General features: G+C 57.8%; 2 protein-coding genes and 1 long non-coding RNA gene across 6 annotated transcripts in view; 2 read left to right on the plus strand and 1 right to left on the minus strand.

Moving 5' to 3' along the window:
• Positions 1 to 22,048, plus strand: part of SCAP (SREBF chaperone) — an 85,744-nt gene that overhangs the window by 10,634 nt on the left and 53,062 nt on the right. The gene's annotated exons all lie outside the window — the stretch shown is intronic.
• Positions 673 to 18,893, plus strand: ELP6 (elongator acetyltransferase complex subunit 6). Of its 2 annotated transcripts, XM_071734514.1 has the most exons (7): positions 673 to 786; positions 2,405 to 2,483; positions 4,873 to 4,943; positions 12,707 to 12,849; positions 14,510 to 14,702; positions 16,888 to 17,034; positions 18,350 to 18,893. In XM_071734514.1, the coding sequence occupies exons 1-7, from the start codon at positions 733 to 735 to the stop codon at positions 18,476 to 18,478; spliced, it is 816 nt and encodes a 271-aa protein (XP_071590615.1). In that variant the 5' UTR covers positions 673 to 732; the 3' UTR covers positions 18,479 to 18,893. The 2 variants fall into 2 exon arrangements, with proteins under 2 accessions (XP_071590615.1, XP_071590616.1); XM_071734515.1 differs by lacking the exon at positions 4,873 to 4,943 and having other exon boundaries at positions 692 to 786; positions 18,350 to 18,892.
• LOC139791955 (uncharacterized) lies at positions 18,496 to 19,474 on the minus strand. 2 transcript variants are annotated; one of them, XR_011724105.1, is made up of 4 exons: positions 18,988 to 19,474; positions 18,840 to 18,915; positions 18,634 to 18,803; positions 18,496 to 18,579 (listed from the first exon to the last, which is right to left on the minus strand). It is a non-coding gene; the product is annotated as an uncharacterized lncRNA (long non-coding RNA). The 2 variants fall into 2 exon arrangements; XR_011724104.1 differs by lacking the exon at positions 18,496 to 18,579 and having other exon boundaries at positions 18,680 to 18,803; positions 18,858 to 18,915.

Consider the following 22,048-nt stretch of genomic DNA (forward strand, 5'->3'; position numbering starts at 1 on the left):
GGGCCAGGGAGGGGATTGTCCCCCTCTGCTCCCCTCTGGGGAGACCCCCCTGGGGTAAAGCTGGGTCCAGCTCTGGGGTCCCCAGCAGCAGAAGGACACGGAGCTGTTGGAGCCAGTGCAGAGGAGGCCCTGGAGCTGCTGGGAGGGCTGGAGCAGCTCTGCTCTGGAGCCAGGCTGAGAGAGTTGGGGGTGTTGAGGCTGGAGAAGAGAAGGATCCCATGGGGAGACCTTAGAGCACCTTCCAGGTCCTGAAGGGGCTCCAGGAAAGCTGGGGAGGGACTTGGGACAAGGGCCTGGAGGGATGGGAGCCTGCGAGGGGGAAGGGTTTGGAGCTGGGAGAGGGGAGATGGAGAGGAGATCTTGGGCAGGGAGGGAGGGAGAAATTGTTTGGGGTGAGGGTGCTGAGCCCCTGGGTGCCCAGGTTGCCCAAGGAAGCTGTGGCTGCCCCATTCCTGGCAGTGTTGAAGGTTGGATGGGGCTTGGAGCAACCTGGGCTGGGGGAGGGGTCCCTGACCATGGCAGGGGGGGCACTGGGTCCCCTCCCTGTCCCTTTCCCACCGCCGCCATCGCTTCCCCTGAGCGGAGCGGGAAGGGGCGGGATGAGGCCTCCCGTCCAGCAGGGGGCGCTGTGCGGCTCCGCTCCACGCACGCGCAGAGATCACCCTGCCTTCCGCCCTCCCTCTGGAGCACCCGGAAGCCTCCGCGTTCACCTCCGCGGCGGCCGCTGCCGCCATGTTCGTGGAGCTGAACGAGCTGCTGGACGCCTCCCCGCAGCGACCGGAGAGGGTGAGAGGGGGAGAGAGAAGGGAAAGAAGGAGCGAGCGGGATCGCGACCGCTGTGGCGGGTGGTGCGAGGCCGCGAGGGGCCTGCCGGGAGTTGTAGTCCAGACTGGGGCTGTAGCGGAGACGTCCCGCGGTGCATGCCGGGAGTTGTAGTCCGGGCAGCACAGCCGCTATGTTGAGGCGCGGTGCATGCTGGGAACTGTAGTCCGAGCCGCGCTGGCGCTGTGTGGTGGCGCGGTGCATGTCGGGCGTTGTAGTCCAGGCGGCGGTGCATGCCGGGAAGGGCGAGGCCTCCTCAGTGGCGGGAGCGCGGGATGGCGGCGGCCGCAGATTCCCCCAGACCCCTTCGCCTTCCCTCAGGCCCCTTCTCCCTCCCCCGGGTCCCGCTGCCCTCACGCCCTCAGGATCCCCCGCTCCCCAGGGCCCGGGCCGTGTCCCCGCCGCCCTGAGTGGCTCTGGGGGTAAAATCCGCTCCTCAGAGCTCCTCCGGGTCCTGAGGTGGGGGCCGCAGGTTTCTCTTCCTTTAAGCGACTGAATAACTCGAGTCTGTGCCTGCAGGGTTGGGGCTGTAAGCACCATCCTGCCCCTGTCTCTGAGCCGGGAAGTGCTATGGGTAAAACAGTGCCTAAAATGTGTCTGTGTTAGCAGTCCCGGCCAGGCTGGGTGGGCTTGGAGCAGCCTGGGCTGGGGGAGGTGTCCCTGCCCGTGCAGGGCTGGCACTGGGTTAAGGTCCCCTCCCACCCAAACCGTGTGTGGGATGAGCCCCCACGTCCCCGTGGCTCCCAGGGGCAGGAGATGGGCGCTGGGGTGCTCAGGGATGGAGTCTGAGTGGTGCAGAGCAGAACCTCTCCTGAGCTGGGTTCCTGGGGAGCTGTGGGGCTGCCCTCCCCCATACAGAGGAGCTGATTTCCTCATCCCGGCTCTGCAATCCCCGTTTCTTTGTCTCCGCTGTTGGTTTTGGGGTTTTTGGTTTTGGTTTTTTTTGGCTCCTGCTCTTTTCCAGGTGCTGACAGATCCCTGCAGGGTGGGTGGGTGAAGCTGCTGTCTGCGTGGGTGTGTCTGAGATGTCACCACTGAGCTCTTGTGACACCCCTGCTGCCCTGCCAAGGGCCTTTGGCAGCTCCTAACAAGTACCTGCAGCTCCTGCCTTGTGTTCCTGCAGCTGGGAAGAGTGGGAAAGCAGAGAGTGGAGGGAACAAGGGGCTGGGGGGTGGAGAAGGTGCTACCAGGAGGCCTTGGCCTTCAGAGGGACTTCATCCCCAGCAGCAGCTTGCAGGGCTGAAGCAGGAGGAGGAGGATGAGGAGGATCAGTCTGTCCTGTGGTGGCCAACTGGGGGGCAAACAGGGCCATGGGATGGAGCTCCAGAGGTTGGAAGGGACCTCGGGGATCTCCCCTCCCAGGAGCTGGAGGGGGTGTCCCTGGAATGCCCCCCGGGGGCTGTGGCTGGAGGGGGTGCTGAGGCCCCTCTGTAGGGCAGGGGGCTGCAGCCCTGCTTCTCTGCTGCTTTCTCTAAACCCTGCAGAGTTTCCCCCAGCAGCCCCTTTGGCTGTCAGGATGGGACCAGGAGCAGCTTGTGGCCCCTTCTGCCTCTGTTCAGGGGTTTTGCTGCTTCTCTTCCAGGGTAAATTCACACTGCTGAGAGACTCCAGGACAGATGGCAGCTTCCTGGTGCACCATTTCCTCTCCTTCTACCTCAGAGGTATGTCCCCAGGGCAGGGGGTGAGGAGGGAACCTCCCTGGAGGTTCCTGGAGTCACTTTCACACACTTGTGAGTGTGTGTGTGTGCACCCAGCACGTGGTCACACACTGAATCAGAGAATGGTTTGGGCTGGAAGGGACCTCCCAAGGTCCCCCAGTCCCAGCCCTGCAGTATCAGGGACACCCTCACCCAGATCAGGGTGCTCAGAGCCTCCTCAAGCCTCACCTTGAACATCTCCAGGGATGAGGCCTCAACCCCCTCCCTGGGCAGCCTGGGCCATTTTTCCACTCATGGTACAGAACTTTTTCCCAACATCCAATCTAAACCTTCTCTAATTTCAAACCATTCCCCCCATCCCATCCCTCCAGGCCCTTGCACACAGCCCCTCTCAGCCTTCCTGTAGCCCCTTCAGATACAGAAAGGTCACTTTTAGGTCTTCCTGGAACCTTCTCTTCTCCAGGCTGCACAACTGAATATCAGCTGTCCCCAGATGGACAAGCAAGAAGGTGACAGTGTGTGTGGGAGATGGGTCTTGATGCTGGAAACTGTGGCACAGGAGCTGCTCCATCCCTTGGAGAATTTAAAATCATAGAATTATTGAATCATTTGGGTTGGAAGGGACCTCCCAAGGTCCCCCAGTCCCAGCCCTGCAGTATCAGGGACACCCTCACCCAGATCAGGGTGCTCAGAGCCTCCTCAAGCCTCACCTTGAACATCTCCAGGGATGAGGCCTCAGCCCCCTCTCTGGGCAGCCTGGGCCATTTTTCCATCACCCTCCTGGGACAGAACTTGTTCCTCACAGCCAGCCTGCCCCTTCCTGCAGCCCCCAGTGCTGCTGTCTGAGCAGGGCTTGGGTTTGCAGGGTGTGGGGGGGTTGGGTTTGCAGGGTGTGGGGCAGGGCAAAGCTTTGGGGTCAGGAGTGGTGGATCCCAGCCCTGCCCTGGTGCTGGGACCTGGCTGTGTCTGGCACCCTCATTTCATCTCCTGACCCCCCAGGGCCCTGGCACCCGGGTGCTGTCTGTCACTTCCCCACCTCCTCGATGCTTTGTAGTGGAATTAAAAATACCAGGAGCAGGTAACACATTGATAAGCTGCTGCTGAGTAAAGATACAGCCAGAGAGCCTGGCCAGCTGCCTGCTCTGCTGCTCTGCCAGCAGTGTCACCCAGTGAGGAACCTGCCAGCCCTGGGCTCCTCCAGCTTCCTCCTGACATCTGCTCAGAATGTCCCTGTCGGGCTTGAGATGGGGCTCAGAGTGCTGTGCAGGGGAGGGGATGAGTTCCTCCTGCCCCCCAGCACCCCCACTGCCCCAGCTCTGGCCTGGCCCTGGTTTTTAAAGGAATTCTTGTCCTGAAAACCATGAAGTTGTAAAGGGAGGTGGTGGCTGCCCCATCCCTGGCAGTGCTGAGGGTTGGATGGGGCTTGGAGCCCCCTGGGCTGGGGGAGGGGTCCCTGACCATGGCAGGGGGGGCACTGGGGGGGATTTAAGCTGCAAGAGGGGAGATGGAGAGGAGATCTTGGGCAGGGAGGGAGGGAGAAATTGTTTGGGGTGAGGGTGCTGAGCCCCTGGGTGCCCAGGTTGCCCAAGGAAGCTGTGGCTGCCCCATCCCTGGCAGTGTTGAAGGTTGGATGGGGCTTGGAGCCCCCTGGGCTGGGGGAGGGGTCCCTGACCATGGCAGGGGGGGCACTGGGGGGGATTTAAGGTCCCTTCCAACCCAGTCTGGGATTGTTGGAAGTGAGCAAAGCTCCAGGGGAGCCCCTGCTGGGATTATTGCTGGATCTCAGGGCTCTTGCTGCCTCCCTCTGATGCCCCCCAGGACCTTCCTCACCCTGCAGCACCCTCGTGTTTCCCTCCCAGGCTCTGGGGTCAGTGAGGGTTCAGGTTCTTGTCCCGTGGCACCCAGGTCCTCACCCAGTGAGTGGGTTCCTCCCCAGAGCACGAGGCCAGCTTGTCACATGTCAGCTTGCCCAGGAGCCACCTTCTAGTGAGATGGGCTTTTTGTCCTGTGCCTTTAATCTGGGCCTTGGTTTGTTTTGTTTTTCCCAGCCAAGGCTGTTTGCCCTCTGAGGGCCAAACTGGGGGTTTTGGCTCAGCAATCTGTGTCAGGGTCAGCTCTTGCAAACAGATCCCAGGGCAGGGTGGCACGGGGTAGGAAATGGGCCCCTGAGTTTTGTCTTTCTGTGTCATCTTTTTAAAGTGTCTGACATTTTCCCCAATGTGGAAATCCTGGAGAAAAAGGTGCCAATTCCACGAGGCACTGAGGGGCTGTCTGACTTCCTGGCTTTTCCAGGTGGATTTGTGAGCTGTGAGCTTTGGTAGTGGCAGTTTGCAAAAAGTGCAAAGATAACCTGTCTTTTTTCTTTTTTTTTTTTTTTTGTCTTCTCCCCCAGCTGGCTGCAAGGTTTGCTTTGTGGCCCTGCTCCAGTCCTTCAGCCACTACAGCATTGTGGCACAGAAGCTGGTGAGTCCCTGGGTGGGGGTTAATAAACACAGCTCCTGGGAGGTTTGTGATGGGTGGAAAGGAATGGGAAGGGGGATTGCACATGAGCAAATGTTTCCAGGTCCTGCTGGGGGCAGGCAGGGTGGGTGCTGCTGCAGCAGGGGATGCAGAGTGCTTCTGGATGGAGAAAGGAGGGGAAATAGGGCAAAAAAAGTGGCTGTGAGGCTTGCCATGAGGGCTGAGAGCTGCATGGCTGATGAGGTTCAACATTCCAAGTGCTGGGTCCTGCACTTTGGCCACAACAACCCCATGGGGAGCTCCAGGCTGGGCACAGAGTGGCAGAAAGGGAGCTGGGAGTCTGGATTGCCAGGAAGCTGAAGAGGAGCCAGCAGTGTGCCCAGGTGGCCAAGAAGGCCAATGGCATCCTGGGCTGGCTCAGGAACAGCGTGGCCAGCAGGTCCAGGGAAGGGATTCTGCCCCTGTGCTCAGCCCTGGGGAGGCCACAGCTTGAGTCCTGTGTCCAGTTCTGGGCCCCTCAGCTCAGGAAGGAGCTTGAGGTGCTGGAGCAGGTCCAGAGAAGAGCAAGGAGGCTGGGAAGGGATCCAGCACAAGTCCTGTGAGGAAGGGCTGAGGGAGCTGGGGGTGTTGAGGCTGGAGAAGAGGAGGCTCAGGGGAGACCTCATCACTCTCTCCAACTCCCTGAAAGGAGGTTGGAGCCAGGGGGGGTTGGGCTCTGCTCCCAGGCAGGTATCAGTAAGACAAGAAGCCATGATCTTAAGAATTTTTTCCTAATATCCAACCTAAACCTCCCCTGGCAGAGCTGAAGCTCTGCCAGGGGAGGTTTAGGTTGGATATTAGGAAGAAATTCTTTCCAGAGAGGGTGCTCAGCCATTGGAATGGGCTGCCCAGGGAAGGGGTGGATTCTCCATCCCTGGAGATATTTCAAAAGAGCCTGGATGTGGCACTCAGTGCCATGGGCTGGGAACCACGGGGGGAGTGGAGCAAGGGTTGGACTTGATGAGCTCTGAGGTCCCTTCCAACCCAGCCCATTCTAGGATTCCATGATTCTATGATTCCTTTCCTTGGGGCAGTTTCTCCAGACAGGCCCAGGCTGGGAGCTGCAGCTTCATTGGTGCTCTGGGGAGGAAGTTGTGGTGGTTCTGGTGGTGGTGCTGGTGCCCCCCTGGGCTCTCTGTGCCACCAGGATGGCACTGCCTGCACAGGAGGTGGCTTCATCCTGTGGAGTCCTTGGGCTGAACCATCTCTGGGGGCAGAAGGAACACTGCAGATACCACTTGGAGTTTGTGTGAGGAGCTGCAGAGGTTCTGATGGGTTCCTAAGTCAGGCAGGGATTCTGTGCACCCTGACATGAGGACACAGAAACAAAGCAGCACAGCAGGCTGGGCACTGCTTTTCACCTCTTGGCTTTTTGTGCAACATCCAGGTGGGAAATGGTCCCTTGGGAAGTTCCAGGGACCTTGCAGGGCTGAAGGGACAAGAGTTTGCCTTGGTCCTCCCTCCCTTGGCTCTGCTGCTGCTCAGGAAGACATCCAGGTGGTGCAGAGCCAGGTGTCACCATCCCCTAGGGAAATCTGGATGGAGTTCCAGTGCTTGCTCTTTTGTTTTATTGCTGTTTTCTTTACAACTCAGGTTTTATGTTTTAAAAGGAGGTCATTTAAAGGTAAATGAAGCAGGCAGCACCCAGAGCATTTCCATGGGGAGCAGGGAGGTCACAGAACCACAGAATGTTCAGGGTTGGAAGGGATCCCAGAGATCCCAGCCCTGTCCCAGCAGGATCCCCCAGGGCAGGGCACACAGAACACATCCAGGGGGGGTTGGAAAGGCTCCAGAGAAGGAGACTCCAGAACCTCTCTGGGCAGCCTGGGCCAGGGCTCCCTCAGCCTCACAGCCAAGAAGTTTCTCCTCAGCTTCAGCTGGAACTTCCCATGTTCTCCCTTCAGCCCAGGATTCCCTGTCCTATTCCTGGGCACCACTGAACAGAGATTGGCCCCTTCCTCTTGCCCCCCACCCCTCAGCTCTTGATGGACATTCAGCAGATCCCCTCTCAGCCTTCTCTTCTCCAGCCTCAACAGCCCCAGGGCTCTCACTCTTTCTCCACACCAGAGATGCTCAAGTCCCTTCAGCACCCTCCCAGCTCTCCCTTGGCCTCTCTCCAGTAGATCTCTGGCTCTCTGGAACTGGGGAGCCCCAAACTGGAGCCAGGATTCCAGGGGTGCTCTCCCCAGGGCAGAGCAGAGCAGAGCAGAGCAGAGGGGGAGGAGAACCTCCCTGGATCTGCTGGACACACTTTTCCTGATGCCCCCCAGGATCCCATTGCCCCCCAGGGCACATTGCTGACCCCGGGAGGATTTCCTGCCCACAGTGGATTCTCCACAGGTGCTCAATGTGGGATTTCTCTGGAAGAGCAGATTCACCTCTGCAGGAGCAGAATCCTTTTGGCCTTTGTGTTGCAGAGAGGAGGAAATCCTGGGGGGGACCTTGCTAAGTGGGACAGGAAAAGGGACACAGCAGCTGGAGCCTGAGCTGTGAACGTGTGATCCCAGGAGCAGAATCCTGCTGCTGGATTTGATCCTGCTGTGCCTGGAGGAGCCCATCAGGCTTGGAGAAGGAGGGGATTAGTTGGGGTGGTTCTGCTCTGGGGCTGCTGGAGGTTTGGTTCAGCTGGTGGTGTTGGTCACAGGTTGGGCTGGATGGGCCTGGAGGTCTCTTCCAACCTAAACATCCTGGGATTCTGAGAGCTGTACTGGAGGCCAGCTGGGATGTCACCTCGGTGGCACTGGGCAGAACCTGGAGCTGTGTCCTGCTGTGTGCTCCACCAAACAACCAGAACCTCCTTTCCCTGCTCCCTCAGTGTTGGCCAGAAGAGTTATAGGGAATGAGGCTGTAGTTCCTCCAGGAAAAAAAAACCCAACAAACCAGCACTGCTTGGAAGAATCTGGGTCATGGGTGGCACCTGCCTTCTGCTGTCCCATCCACAGGGTAAACCTCCCGTGGTCACCATTCCTGGGAGGAGCTGATGCACTTAGGAAAGAGCAGCTGGAACAGCCCCATAACTTCCATGCTGCATCCCTGGCAGTGCTGAAGGTTGGATGGGGCTTGGAGCCCCCTGGGCTGGGGGAGGGGTCCCTGACCATGGCAGGGGGGGCACTGGGTGGGATTTAAGGTCCCTTCCAACCCAAACCAGTCTGGGATTCTGTCTTAGTGATGCTTCTGTTACTGCAGGAAGTGGGATGGTCCCAGCTCATCCCAGGGGCCTGGTGCCAAGGTCCTTTTATCCCTATAATATATATATGTATAAATATATATGTATCTCACCTTTACACTCAGCCTAGGGGACTCTGGTCCTCACAGCACCTGATGTAAGGTGATACAGTGAATATTTCCATGTGACTGAAATAACACTTGCCTTCTGTCTGCTTCCCCAGTATTTCTGTTTCTTACCAGTCCAGCACCAGTTCCTGACCTGCTGCCTGAGGGCAGTGATGTGTTTGCACTCACAGGAAAAGCTCCCCTGGATTTTCATAGCATCACAGAATGGTTTGGGTTGCTCCAAGCCCCATCCAACCTTCAACACTGCCAGGGATGGGGCAGCCACAGCTTCCTTGGGCAACCTGGGCACCCAGGGGCTCAGCACCCTCAAATTCAAGAATTCCTTCCCCATCTCCAACCTCAATCTCCCCTTTCTCTCCAAGTTTTAACCCATTTCCCTTGTCCTCTCCCTACCCCCCCGTGTCCAAAGCCCTCCCCCAGCTTTCCTGTAGCCCTGTGCTGGCTCTCTGGGACTGGCCCCACACTTTTACCTTCCCTGCAAATCCCCCTCCTCCCCTGAGGAGCTGCCCTTAATGCTAAGGGACAGTTCATGTTTGTCACAGCTCTGGGGGGAAGGTGCAGGAGCAATGGCCCCAGGGCATGCTGCCAGCTGGGTGTTCCCACCCTTGCTAGGACAATATTTGCTTTGTTTTAAAGGGGAAAAAAAAAAAAAAAAAGTAAAACCATTTTTGTCCCCGTTTGCTCTTCCTCCCCTGTCCCAGGGCTGAGATCACAGAGCAGAGGACATCACCTGGTGTTATGATCTGAGTTATTATTTTATATGTTGAATTCTTATCTTTTAGGTGTCTGTCAGACATATGGTGAGGTAAACATATGTTAATTGACAGAATGTTGCAGCCGAACAGGAAGAGAGGAAAAAAAAGTGATTCAAGAGACATATTTTGTATTTTTAAAGTGTTTACATCACCTGGGCACCTCTGCTGTCCCCAGCAGGTAGAAGAGACCTTGGCCAGGTGTTTGCTGCTTGCAGCTTGTGCCTCTGCTGCCTTCCCTCCTGCCAGTCCTCTCCTCCAGAGGTTTTGCTTTCCCTCCTGAAGTGGTGAGCAGCAAACAGGCTGAGAACAGCAGGGCTTGGGAGGGACCTCTGAGCATCATCAAGTCCAACCCCCTGGCAGAGCAAGGGTTGAGTTTGCAGGGACATCACCTGCTGGGCCACCCCCTGCCTGGCTGGCAGCACCCCAGCTGGAGAGGAGAACTTGTGCTCACTGCTCTCTGCCAGCTCTGCTTGTGTCTCTAGAAACCTTTCTGGGCTCAGCTGATGAGTGGCAGGTTGCCAGAGATCAGGTCTGGGTGCTTGGGTGGCCGTGGGACGTGGGTGCTGAGGGAGGTTCCAGGGTTGGTACAGGACACCCTGGGGACACTCCAGTGGGGACCCATGGGGTGGCTGTGGCAGGCAGGGGGGTGCTGGTGGCTCTTTTGGGCACTTTTTCCATCATCTCTGAGCTGTTCTGGTGCTTCCAGGGGGGGATCCAGATCTCCATCCAACACTGCCTCTCCAGGGTCTGGTTCCTCAGCTGGAAAAGGGACTGGAGTTACTGGATCTCCTCAGCCCCCCTGGCACTGAGGGGTGGGATTCCAGGTCTGACCCACCAGCACCTGCCCTGCTTCCTTCTGCTCATGCTGGGCCCTTCTGTCACTCACCCAGGCAGGTTTATAAACCCCAGGGGGGTTTAAAGAGGGGACACTGCTTTCTAGATGACTGAATGATCCTTTGAGGTCCCTCCCAACCCCTAAATTCCTATGATTCTCTGGTTCCTGCTGCTGGGGGGTCAGTGTGTTGGGCTCTGCTCCCCAGGAAGAAGGGATGGGACAAGATTCCAGGCTGGGGTTGATCTGAGCTCGTGCTGAGCTGCTCCATCCCTGCTGAGTGAGAGAATGCAGAGAGAATGAGAAAACCCAGAGCCCATCCCAGAGTGTCCAGGGCAGGTGGGACTGGTGTTTCTCCCAGAAGCACCTGTGGAAGACCAGGAAAAAGCAAGGGGAGCTCAGGGCTGAGCTCAGAGCAGGGTGTGAGGAGTGTCCCTGTGTCCCTGGCCATCCTGGGAGATGCTGCCTCCCAGCTGCTGTCTGCTGGGTGCTGCAGAGCTTGTTTTCTGGCAGCAATGGATCCCTCACCCCGTGGCATTTCAGCTGGGAGGCAGAAGCACTGGAAATCTGCCTTCCATGAGCAGCAAAGGAGTGGGAGCTGCTAAGCCTGGCAGGGGTAAGATTCCTGGAAAGGACTGGTTGATCTACCCAGACCTCTCTGGTGTGGAGATGCCATGCTCACAGGGCATTTTCTAGGAAATGATATTTCTTGGTTTTCCCTTTATATATATATATATATAGTTTTAGTTTTGTTTGATATAAAAAAAATATCCAGGGGGCTCCAAGCCCCATCCAACCTTCAACACTGCCAGGGATGGGGCAGCCACAGCTTCCTTGGGCAACCTGGGCACCCAGGGGCTCAGCACCCTCACCCCAAACAATCTCACAGGGGATTGTCTCATTGATCAGGTGCTTAAGAGGGAGCTTTGTAATGCTTGAGATGGAGCTTTGTAATCTCTTCATTAAAAAGAAAAGGGGGTGTCAGATGTGGGCACTTGGATTTTGGGACTGGAAGAAGAGGAAAGCCCATCAGGGCTGGGAAGCAGGAGGCAGCAGCCAACCCCCTCCCTTTGCTGGCTCTCTCTGTGAGCAAAGAGCTCTGGGGGGTGGTGTGAGGGCCAGGAAAGGCTTGGAGAACCTCCAGGGTCTTTTCAAGAGGTGGTGCTGGGGCTGTGCCAAGCAGGGTGCCCTGCTCAGAGCTCTGGGTCCTGGGGCAAGAGTTGCTCTGAGCCTTTCACCCTCCCTGGGAGCCTCAGACCCTGCTCCAGTGTCCTGGAGCTCCCAGCACCATTCCTTAGGAAAGAAAAACATCTCCATTTTCTGTGAGGCTTCAAAAAGTCCTGGTCAAAAAGCACCAACCCAGGATGGAGCTAAACCTTCCTCATCAACCATTTCTCTCCCCACCTGCTCCCCCTCTCTGCTGGTTGCCCAACAATCCCAGGGTGCTGAGATGGTTGGTGTTTGAGCAGCCACAGTCCCCTTGTGAGATGTGGGGAAGGAAACAGCCTGGCCTGGAGAAACAACCAGCCTGGCCTGGAGAAACAGCCAGCCTGGCCTGGAGAAACAACCAGCCTGGCCTGGAGAGACAACCAGCCTGGCCTGGAGAGACAACCAGCCTGGCCTGGAGAGACAACCTGGCCTGGAGAAACAACCAGCCTGGCCTGGAGAGACAACCAGCCTGGCCTGGAGAGACAACCTGGCCTGGAGAGACAACCAGCCTGGCCTGGAGAGACAACCAGCCTGGCCTGGAGAGACAACCAGCCTGGCCTGGAGAAACAACCAGCCTGGCCTGGAGAAACAGCCTACCTTGGAGTAACAGCCTGGCCTGGAGAAACAGCCTCCCCTGGAGAAACAACCTGCCTTGGAGTAACAGCCTGGCCTGGAGAAACAACCTGCCCTGGAGCCCCCAACAAATCCCCTCCTCTCTGGGATCAGCCTGCTCTGCTGGGAGGTGTCCTTACCCATGGAGGGGCTTGGACCTAACTGATCTTTGAGCTTTCCTCCAACCCAACCCAACCCAGTCTGGGATTCTTCCTGCTGGGAAAGGCACAGTTTGGCCAAGGCTTGAAGATCATGAGATACTTTTGTGTGCTCACATCAGCAACAGGTCCCAGTGATGCTGTTAGCAGGAGGCTGGTTGGCAGAAGTGTCCCTTGGTGCTGGAGGGCAGGAGGCTGAGCCAGTTCCCTCCCCACACCTCCAGCTTGGCTCCTGCAGCTCTGCCAAGGTTTCTCCCGTGGGGCTGGCTCTGCCCAGCTCCTGGCTCTGGAGGTCAGCATCACCATGCAGTAGGCAGGGAGCAGACAATCTTGGCTTGAGTTTGAGTCACCTCCTCCTCCTCCTCCTCTGAAGGGCACTGGGGGCTGGGGCTGCTTCCCGTGGGAGCCCCAGTGTTGTGCAAGCATTGGGGTGCCCAGCCCAGGCTGTGCTCAGGGTGTGGGGCTGCAGAGCTGCTCTTGCCACAGAGATGATCTGGAGATACTGAACACCAAAAGCTTCCACCACCCAAGAAGAGGAGGGGGAAGAAGCTGCTCACTCACAGCCAGGTCCTTGGGGCAGCCTGGAGGAGCCTGGGCCTGGACCTGTTCCTCTCCCTGATAAGAAGCTGATTTCCTCCTGTTTCTTTCCAGGAGCAATTCCAGGATTGTTTGAGCTCCTAAATCCCAGTGGAGTTTTTGGGGAGGTTTGGTTTTTTTTTAACCTCCTGGCAAACCACAGGGGAGTGAAAATGTCCCCAGTGTCCCCAGAACTGCCCATCTCATCCCCACTGACCTCATTAGCACCCGAGCTCAGGTTTGATAGGAAGGGGCAGTTCCCTCCCTAATATCATCTTTCCCTCTCCCCAGGGAGTCAGCCTGACAGCTGCCAAGGAACAGGGACAGCTTGTTTTCTTGGAAGGCCTCAAGTCCTGCCTGGACCTCTTTTTTGGAAAGAAGGAGGAGGAGGAGGAGGAGCAGCCAGGACAGCCCCATCCTCTCCAGTTTGTAAGGTGAGCCTGGCTGGTTGGGGGCTCTGCTGGGGCTCAGGACTGGGTGGGTTCCCCCCCTCGTGTCCCCTGACACTGCAGCCAATGCAGAGAGCAGCAGTGAGGTCCCCAGCTGAGCCCCAGCTCCCTTGGGGCTCCCCTCTGGGCCCCAAAGACTTGGTGGTTGGACACAAGGGACAGGAGATGCCAGCACCATGCATGTTGATCCAGCCCTGTCACTCCCTGCTGCTCACAGGGGGATTCTGTCCCCCTCCCCCAGCTTTCTGGGGTGATTTCCACTCCCATCCCCACTGCCAAGTGTGTTGGAGAGAAATTTATTTCCCTAGGAAGTTTCTTTTCAGCACTCAGTGGGTTTGTGTCAAATGAAACTCCATTCTTCAAGGGCTTTTATTCCCCCTTTAAAATTCTTCTGAGTTTTATTATTCTCACCCAGGGGCACAGTGCTGCTTTAACCAGCCTGCCTTTCCTTTCTGTTTACACACATATTTGTAATTTCCTTTATACCTCATCTCCTGATAATTTTATAGGAAAACATCATCCCCTGAAGGCTGTTAGATAGGAAGGAGGCAGTGCTGGGTCAGGGAGCCTCTGAGCAAGGCCAGCTGTGGAGCTGCTCTGTTCCTGCAGGCTCCAGCTCTGCTGTTCCAGGCTCCTGCAGGGCTGGATGAGCCCTTGGGAAGGGTCAGGAGAGGCACTGACACCTCCAGAGCCCCCTCCTGGGGACCCTGCAGCCTCAGGGCTGGGTCTTGGTCAGCTGAGGGAGGATCAGGCACCAGAGAAGTGACTCTGTGTGAGCATCATGAGATGCAGCAAGGCCCAGGGCAAGGTCCTGGGAGAGGACAAGCAGGAGAATCCATAAAGGGCTGGAGAGCATCCCTGAGGAGAAGGACTTGGGGGTGCTGGGGGGGAGAAGCTCCTCAGGAGCCATCAAACCCCCCCTGTGCTGAGCTGTGTGAGCAGCAGGGCCAGGGAGGGGATTGTCCCCCTCTGCTCCCCTCTGGGGAGACCCCCCTGGGGTAAAGCTGGGTCCAGCTCTGGGGTCCCCAGCAGCAGAAGGACACGGAGCTGTTGGAGCCAGTGCAGAGGAGGCCCTGGAGCTGCTGGGAGGGCTGGAGCAGCTCTGCTCTGGAGCCAGGCTGAGAGAGTTGGGGGTGTTGAGGCTGGAGAAGAGAAGGATCCCATGGGGAGACCTTAGAGCACCTTCCAGGTCCTGAAGGGGCTCCAGGAAAGCTGGGGAGGGACTTGGGACAAGGGCCTGGAGGGATGGGAGCCTGCGAGGGGGAAGGGTTTGGAGCTGGGAGAGGGGAGATGGAGAGGAGATCTTGGGCAGGGAGGGAGGGAGAAATTGTTTGGGGTGAGGGTGCTGAGCCCCTGGGTGCCCAGGTTGCCCAAGGAAGCTGTGGCTGCCCCATCCCTGGCAGTGTTGAAGGTTGGATGGGGCTTGGAGCCCCCTGGGCTGGGGGAGGGGTCCCTGACCATGGCAGGGGGGGCACTGGGGGGGATTTAAGGTCCCTTCCCACCCAACCCAGTCAGTCCCTGGCACAGTGAGAAGGGAGCAGGGACTGTCCCAGCAGGGTTGGTGCAGGCTGGGTCAGTGTCCAGGGGACACACAATGCCACCTGTGAGCCAAACCCTTTGAGACTTTTTTCTTCTTCTCTTCCAGTGAGAGCACTCCCAACCTCAAAGCCTTGTTTGACTTTGTCCTGACATCCCTGACTCCTGCTGGTGGTGACTCCTGGCAGGGCCCTGTGCTGCTGGTGGATGACCTCAGTGTCCTGCTCAGCCTGGGTGCCACACCAGTGGCCGTGATGGACTTCATGCACTACTGCAGGGCCACCATCTGCTGCCAGATGAAGGTACCAGGCAGTGTCCTGTGCACTTTGGGTACAAAAAGAGCCTCTGGAGCAAAGCCTGGCTTGCTTTTCTTTATCTACCCCTGCCTGATGAGGTTTTGGAGGGCTCAGTCTGGCCTAGCAATTAAAATCTGGCCTCATGTGGCACCAGGGGAGGTTTAGATTTAGATAGGAGAAGAAACTTCCCCCCTGACATGGTAATTAAGCACAGGCTGCCCAGGGAGGTGGTTGAATCCCCATCCCTGGAGGGACTGGAGAAGTGGAACAAGGGATGGGACAAGAGGAACTTTGGGCACAACTCAAGTGGTGCCAGGGGAGGTTTAGGTTGGAGCTGGGGAAGAATTTCTCCCTGGAAAGGGTTGTCAGGGCCTGGCCCAGGCTGCCCAGGGCAGGGCTGGAGTCCCCATCATCCTTGGAGGGGTTTCAGAGCCCTGGGGATGTGGGGATGAGGGACATGGGGAAGGGTGGACTCTATGACCCCAAAGCTCTTTTGCAACCAGGAGGATTCTGTGGTGAATGTTCTGTGATGAGTCCTCACTCCTGGGGAGCTGTTGGCTCCCTGGAGGTAACTGCTGCTGCAACTGCTTTCCCAGGAGGTGCTGCCCTGAGAAGAGCTCTCTGTGTGTCAGCAGGGATTTGGGGTGCAAAATACTGGTTTTTGGAGCTCCTGCCTCTCCAGAGATTGCTCCTCACACCTCAGTTTGTGTGCAGGCAGGAGGGCAAGGAAGGACTTGGGTCAGGTAGGTAGGAGGGTGCTGATATGAAGGTCCACTTGGGGGATAGCCCCCCACCCCAAAAAAATCTCTGCTTCCACCAGTCCCCAGCCTTGCTGTGTCTTGCACCAATTGGTTTCTGTGCTCCCCCAGGGAGCTCCCCAGTGGTGAGGAACTTCTGAGATCTCCTGAGAGCCTGGCAGCCAAAACTGTCCCACCCTGACCACTGCTCCTCTCTTCTCCTCTCTGCTGGAATGAGAAATAAAAGTTGAGGGTGTCAGGTTTTGTGATCCTGCAGAGGGTGTTGGTGCTGCAGGTGCTGGGGTGCTTCCTGCTGGGAATCTCTACCTCCAAAACAGCTCTGAAAAAAAAAAAATGTGGTGCTAACACGTTTCTGATTCTGTCTTAAGCTGATCCAAGATTTAAGGAACATTTTAATTGATTGGGAATTTTGTGTTATTTTCATAGAATCAGAGAATGGTTTGGGTTGGAAGGGACCTCCCAAGGTCCCCCAGTCCCAGCCCTGCAGTATCAGGGACACCCTCACCCAGATCAGGGTGCTCAGAGCCTCCTCAAGCCTCACCTTGAACATCTCCAGGGATGAGGCCTCAACCCCCTCCCTGAACAACCTGTTCTGGTTTTCCCCTTCCATTTTTCCACTCTTTTCAGTCCGTGGTGACCTGCACAGGCTGAGGCAGAACCTCCTGGCTGTGTTTTAGCAGAGCTGGTGTTGGGGTGAGGAGCTGCTTGCTTCTTACAGGAGCTGGGAAGGTTCTGCCACCTCTTTTTTGACCTGTTCTGAGCTGATGCTGAGTGAGTGGCCCAGCAGACAGCTTTAACTGCCCAGCTGCCTCCTGACAAAGCCTGGAGGTGTTTTTAGGCTGCATTTTACATCTCAGTGTGTGCATGGATCCACAGAATACACACAGCAAGCTCCTCAGGCTTTATAGACCCAATCACAGAATCTTTCAGGCTGGAAAAGATCCCTGGGATCCTGGAGTCCAACCATCCCCCCTGCCCTAAACCATAGCCCCCAGTGCCACATCCTTAAACACCTCCAGGGATGGGGACTCCACCACCCCCCTGGGCAGCCCCTTCCAGGCTCTGACCACTCTTCCTGTACCCAGTTTTTCTCCTCATGTCCAGTCCAAACTTCCCCTGGTGCAGCTGAAGCCATCCCCTCATTCTACTGCTCAGGAGCTGTGGGAAGAGCCCAGCACCAACCTCCACAAGGTCCTTCAGGGAGTTCTAAAGAGCCTCCTCAGCCTCCCCTTCCTCAAGCCAGACACTCCCAGCTCCTGCACTTTCCTCCTCAGATTTATTCTCCAGGCCCTCCCCCAGCTGTGTCCCTGGTGGAGCTGAGCCCCCAGCCCAGTCCTGGCTCAGCTCAGCTCCTGGGGGTCCCTTCCCCTCCTTACCCAGAGCAGATGAGGAGGGGGCCAGGGGCTGAGGGCCTCATTCTGCTCTCCTCCCAGGGGAACGTCGTGGTGCTGGTGCACAGCAACCTGGAGGCAGAGGATGAGGAGAAGGAGCTGGTGGTGACCTCCCTGTGCCATCACAGTGACCTCATCCTCTGGGTGGAGGGGCTGCTGACTGGATTCTGCAAGGATGTGCATGGGCAGGTAACACACAGAGGTGGCACATGCCACTGTCACACGTCCTGCAGGCCCAGGGGGAGGTGACAGGGGCTCCCTCTGCCCCGTGGGAGGTGGCCCAGGACTCTGCAGCAAGTCACTGCTGATGTATAGAATTATAGAATCCTAGAATGGGCTGGGTTGGAAGGGACCTCAGAGCTCATCAAGTCCAACCCTTGCTCCACTCCCCCCGTGGTTCCCAGCCCATGGCACTGAGTGCCACATCCAGGCTCTTTTGAAATATCTCCAGGGATGGAGAATCCACCCCTTCCCTGGGCAGCCCATTCCAGTGTCTGAGCACCCTCTCTGTAAAGAATTTCTTCCTAATATCCAACCTAAACCTCCCCTGGCAGAGCTTGAGCTCTGCCAGGGGAGGTTTAGGTTGGATATTAGGAATAAATTCTTAATCCCAAGCCCTCTTGTCTTGCTGAGAGTTGCCTGGGAAAAGAGCCCAACCCCCCCCTGGCTCCAACCTCCTTTCAGGGAGTTGGAGAGAGTGATGAGGTCTCCCCTGAGCCTCCTCTTCTCCAGGCTGTAGTAGTAGTAGTGATGTCACTGCTGATGTCACTACTGGTGTCACTACTGATGTTCTTGCTGCTGTCACCAGGGCCTTCAGGAGCCCCAGGCTCTTCTGGCTGTGACTCCCCCTCTGTGGGGACACTCAGGGACATCCTCTCACCTGGGGACTCCCTCACTCCTGAAAGCTGGGAAGGGTTGGTGGAGCAGCTCAGTGCTGGCTGTCCTGAGCCCCAGAGAGATGGCAGGGGAGCATCTTGGGTTGGGTTGGAAGGGACCTTAAACCCCCCCCAGTGCCCCCCCTGCCATGGTCAGGGACCCCTCCCCCAGCCCAGGGGGTTCCAAGCCCCATCCAACCTTCAACACTGCCAGGGATGGGGCAGCCACAGCTTCCTTGGGCAACCTGGGCACCCAGGGGCTCAGCACCCTCACCCCAAACAATTTCTCCCTCCCTCCCTGCCCAAGATCTCCTCTCCATCTCCCCTCTCCCAGCTCCAAACCTTTCCTGCTCCTCCTGTCCCTGCAGGTTCCTGGAAAGCTTTCCTGGAGCTTTCCTGCTGGTGAATCCCAGCCTGGCCTGGGGTGGTCTCTGTGGCTGGGAGGGCTCTGGCTCCCTCTTGCTGCCTGGTCCCTTGCCACCAAGAGCTCTGGTTCCTGCCCTCTGGGATGGTTTTTATCACTGATTCCCCTTCTTTGAAGGGCAGGCAGGGGGGAGGAGGGAGGAGGATGCTGAGTGGGGCTCCCAGGGAATGATGTTCATGGTATTCCTGCTCCTTTCCCTTTGCAGATCAAAATAATCAGGAGAGTGTCCTTGGAGCTGCCGGGGCAGGAGGATCAGGTCAAGATCTACCAGTACAAGATCCAGGACAGGAATGTCACCTTCTTTGCTCCAGGACTCTCAGCTGCAGTCCTGTGACACTGTGATACCCCACAGCAACCTGCAGTGAGGCTGTGAGGGGCTGGCAGTCCCACCAAACCTGGCAGTGCCACCAAACCTGGCTGTGCCACCAAACCATCCTGGCAGTGCCACCAGACCTGGCTGTGCCACCAAACCTGGCAGTGCCACCAAACCTGGCTGTGCCACCAAACCTGGCTGTGCCACCAAACCATCCTGGCAGTGCCACCAGACCTGGCAGTGCCATCAGACCTGGCAGTGCCATCAGACCTGGCAGTGTCACCAAACCTGGCAGTGCCACCAAACCTGGCTGTGCCACCAAACCATCCTGGCAGTGTCACCAGACCTGGCTTTGTCACAAGACCTGGCAGTGTCACCAAACCTGGCAGTGTCACCAAACCTGGCAGTGCCACCAAACCATCCTGGCAGTGCCACCAGACCTGGCAGTGTCACCAAACCTGGCAGTGCCACCAAATCTGGCTTTGTCACAAGACCTGGCAGTGTCACCAAACCTGGCAGTGCCACCAAACCATCCTGGCAGTGCCACCAGACCTGGCAGTGTCACCAAACCTGGCTGTGCCACCAAACCTGGCTTTGTCACAAGACCTGGCAGTGCCACCAGACCTGGCAGTGCCACCAAACCTGGCAGTGCCACCAGTGCCCTTCCAGGAACTGGAGCAGCAAACCCACCAAGGAGGGAAGGTTCAGGGTGTGTGGAGCTGCATGCCCAGGAGGGGATTGCCCTGCCCAGAGCTTCCTTTGTCCTCCCACCCCGTTCCCAACGTTTCCAGGCCAAGAGGAAGAGCAGGGACTTGCCCGAGTGGCCCTTGCAGCCTGTGAGCACAGGCAGAGCTCCCCAGGGACGGGTGTGCTCCCCCTTGTCCGGGGTGCTGGGCAGGAGCTGCACCATCACCCCACCCTCCTGCTGGCAGCCACCCAGGTGACACAGAGCTGGCAGAGGTGGGGATGGTCTTGGCACCGTGGAGCAAGTTTTATCTCCCAGTGCTGGCACAGGAGGGGTTGAGTCAACTGGCAGTAAATTAAAAACCAACAAAAAAAAAAATCCTTTAGGTGCAGGTCTGGTCCCTCAGGAGGCTGTGGTGAGGGCCCAGCTGGGCTGAGCCTTTGCTTTGCTTTGGGGTTGGGGTTTTTTTTCCCTTCTTTTCATGGAAGCCTCCGTGTCACAGCATCAAGGGGTGGTTTGGGTTGGAAGGGACCTTAAACCCCCCCCAGTGCCCCCCCTGCCATGGTCAGGGACCCCTCCCCCAGCCCAGGGGGCTCCAAGCCCCATCCAACCTTCAACACTGCCAGGGATGGGGCAGCCACAGCTTCCTTGGGCAACCTGGGCACCCAGGGGCTCAGCACCCTCACCCCAAACAATTTCTCCCTCCCTCCCTGCCCAAGATCTCCTCTCCATCTCCCCTCTCCCAGCTCCAAACCCTTCCCCCTCGCAGGCTCCCATCCCTCCAGGCCCTTGTCCCAAGTCCCTCCCCAGCTTTCCTGGAGCCCCTTCAGGACCTGGAAGGTGCTCTAAGGTCTCCCCATGGGATCCTTCTCTTCTCCAGCCTCAACACCCCCAACTCTCTCAGCCTGGCTCCAGAGCAGAGCTGCTCCAGCCCTCCCAGCAGCTCCAGGCCCATCCCTGCTGTTGGGGGACAGACAGAAGGACACCTGCACACCAACTTCTGTCCCAGCTGCTGCCTCCTGACCAGAAATCATCCCAAGCACTTGGTGAAGTGGTGAAGCATTGCTGGGGCTCATTATTATGCATTTTAGAGAAGGGACCATGGATCTCTGTGTGGGAACAGGTTCTGTGCAGAAATGGGAATTTCCTGAGCCTGGTGAGGAGGTTTTGGGTTTCCCTCCTTCCACCCTGAGCGGAGGGTGATCCCAGGAATGGAGCAGCTGGAGATGGGAGATAACACCCTGGATGCCTGTGAGAGCCCAGAGCAACCTGTGCTGGGCCCTTTGCAGCTCTGGAGCCAGGGACAGAGCTGGGGTGGTGGGATGGGTTCCTGCTTATCCCATGGAAAACCCAGCATGGCCCAGTCCTGCTGGGAGTGCTGGGAATGGTCCCGTTTGTGTGAGTTTGGGGAACCCTCAGAGTCTGGAGCTGTGGCTGCCCGTGGAGAGCAGGCTCTGGGGATGGAGTGTCCTGAGGTCACTGAGGGCTCCAGGACACAACCTGCAGGGCTCCCCATGCTGCCCAGGCAGCCCCATCCTCCTCACTCCTCAGCTTCCCAACTCCAGGCTTGGATAGAACCTGCTGGAATTCCCCCAGAGCTCTGTGTGGAGCCAGAGCTGGGGGTACCCCACGGCTTGGGGCTCCTTGAGAAGGTTCCTGGTGGTTCCTGGTGGGTTCCCAGCAGGGTGTCCTGGTGGCTTGGTGTCCTCCCATGTCACACAGCCCTCAGCCTGCTGCCTGCTTGGGGTTAAGTGTGGGGTTTGGCCACCAGCAAACCAGAACCCAAGCCCAGGAGCTGAGGTCCTGGCTGGGTGTGGTGGCACTGGGGACAATGCCAGGTCACAGTCTGCCCCTGGGGTAGGGAGGAGGTGGCTCTGGTGGCTGTGGGCACCAGGACTGCCTCATGCTCAGTGCTGGGGGGACTCTGTGTGTGAGTGCAGCTGTGTCTTGGGGTCACCTCACAGGGTCTCAGGGGGTGGAAGGGACCTCAAGAGATCATTGAGTCCAGGGCAGGGCCACCCAGTGCAGGTCACACGTCACTGTGAAGTGCAGGATGCTGGTTTTATTCATAAAATAATATTGGATCTAACAGATACGACACTCAGCTTTGACTGACTCTCATGACAACACAAGAATAAACTCAGTTTATGTAGAACCCCTTGGAAAAGGTCCCACAGCATCCCTGCTCCCTCCTCCAGCACCACCAGGGTGACAATGTGACACTGCTGGTGGCTTTGGTGCTGGTTTCCAGCAGCCCCAGCCCAGCATCTCCTCCATCCCCGTGTTTGGCACCAGGACCTGCGGGCTGGAGGTGGCTCTGGCAGCTCTGCTGAGCCAAGGCCACCAGGCCTGGCTGTCACCCAACCCAGACCTTGCTCCAGAGCTGACACTGCTGGGAAGGAGGTGGAGAAAACGGGAGATTAGGAGGGATGGGACTGAGGACAGAACAGGGTGGCCTTGTGTCAGGGTTGGACAACATCTGCGTGCTGGGGGCCTCTGCTGCACCCACAGCTTTGTTTGGCTGCCAGGGGTTTGTGCAATGCTGCAGCCCCACTGTGGGACCTGGCCCAGGGATCTGCTCTGGGTGCCCTTGGCCTTGGTGGGAGCAGCCCCAGGGCCTTCAGCAACTGCTCAAGGGAGGGGATTCCCCCCCCTGCAGTGCTGTGCCCAGGTCTGGAGTCCCCAACAGCAGAAGGACACAGAGCTCCTGGAAGGTGTCCAGAGCAGAGCCACTGAAATGCTCAGAGGGCTGAGCAGCTCCCTGGGAAGCCAGGCTGAGGGATTGGGGTTGTTCAGCCTGGAGAAGAGGAGGCTCCCAGGTGAGCTCAGAGCAACCTTCCAATATCTGAAGGGGCTCCAAGAAAGCTGGGGGAGGGCTTTGGACACGGGGGGGTAGGGAGAGGACA

The sequence above is a fragment of the Heliangelus exortis genome, chromosome 2 (assembly GCF_036169615.1).
Source record: "Heliangelus exortis chromosome 2, bHelExo1.hap1, whole genome shotgun sequence".
Lineage (NCBI taxonomy): Eukaryota > Metazoa > Chordata > Aves > Apodiformes > Trochilidae > Heliangelus > Heliangelus exortis.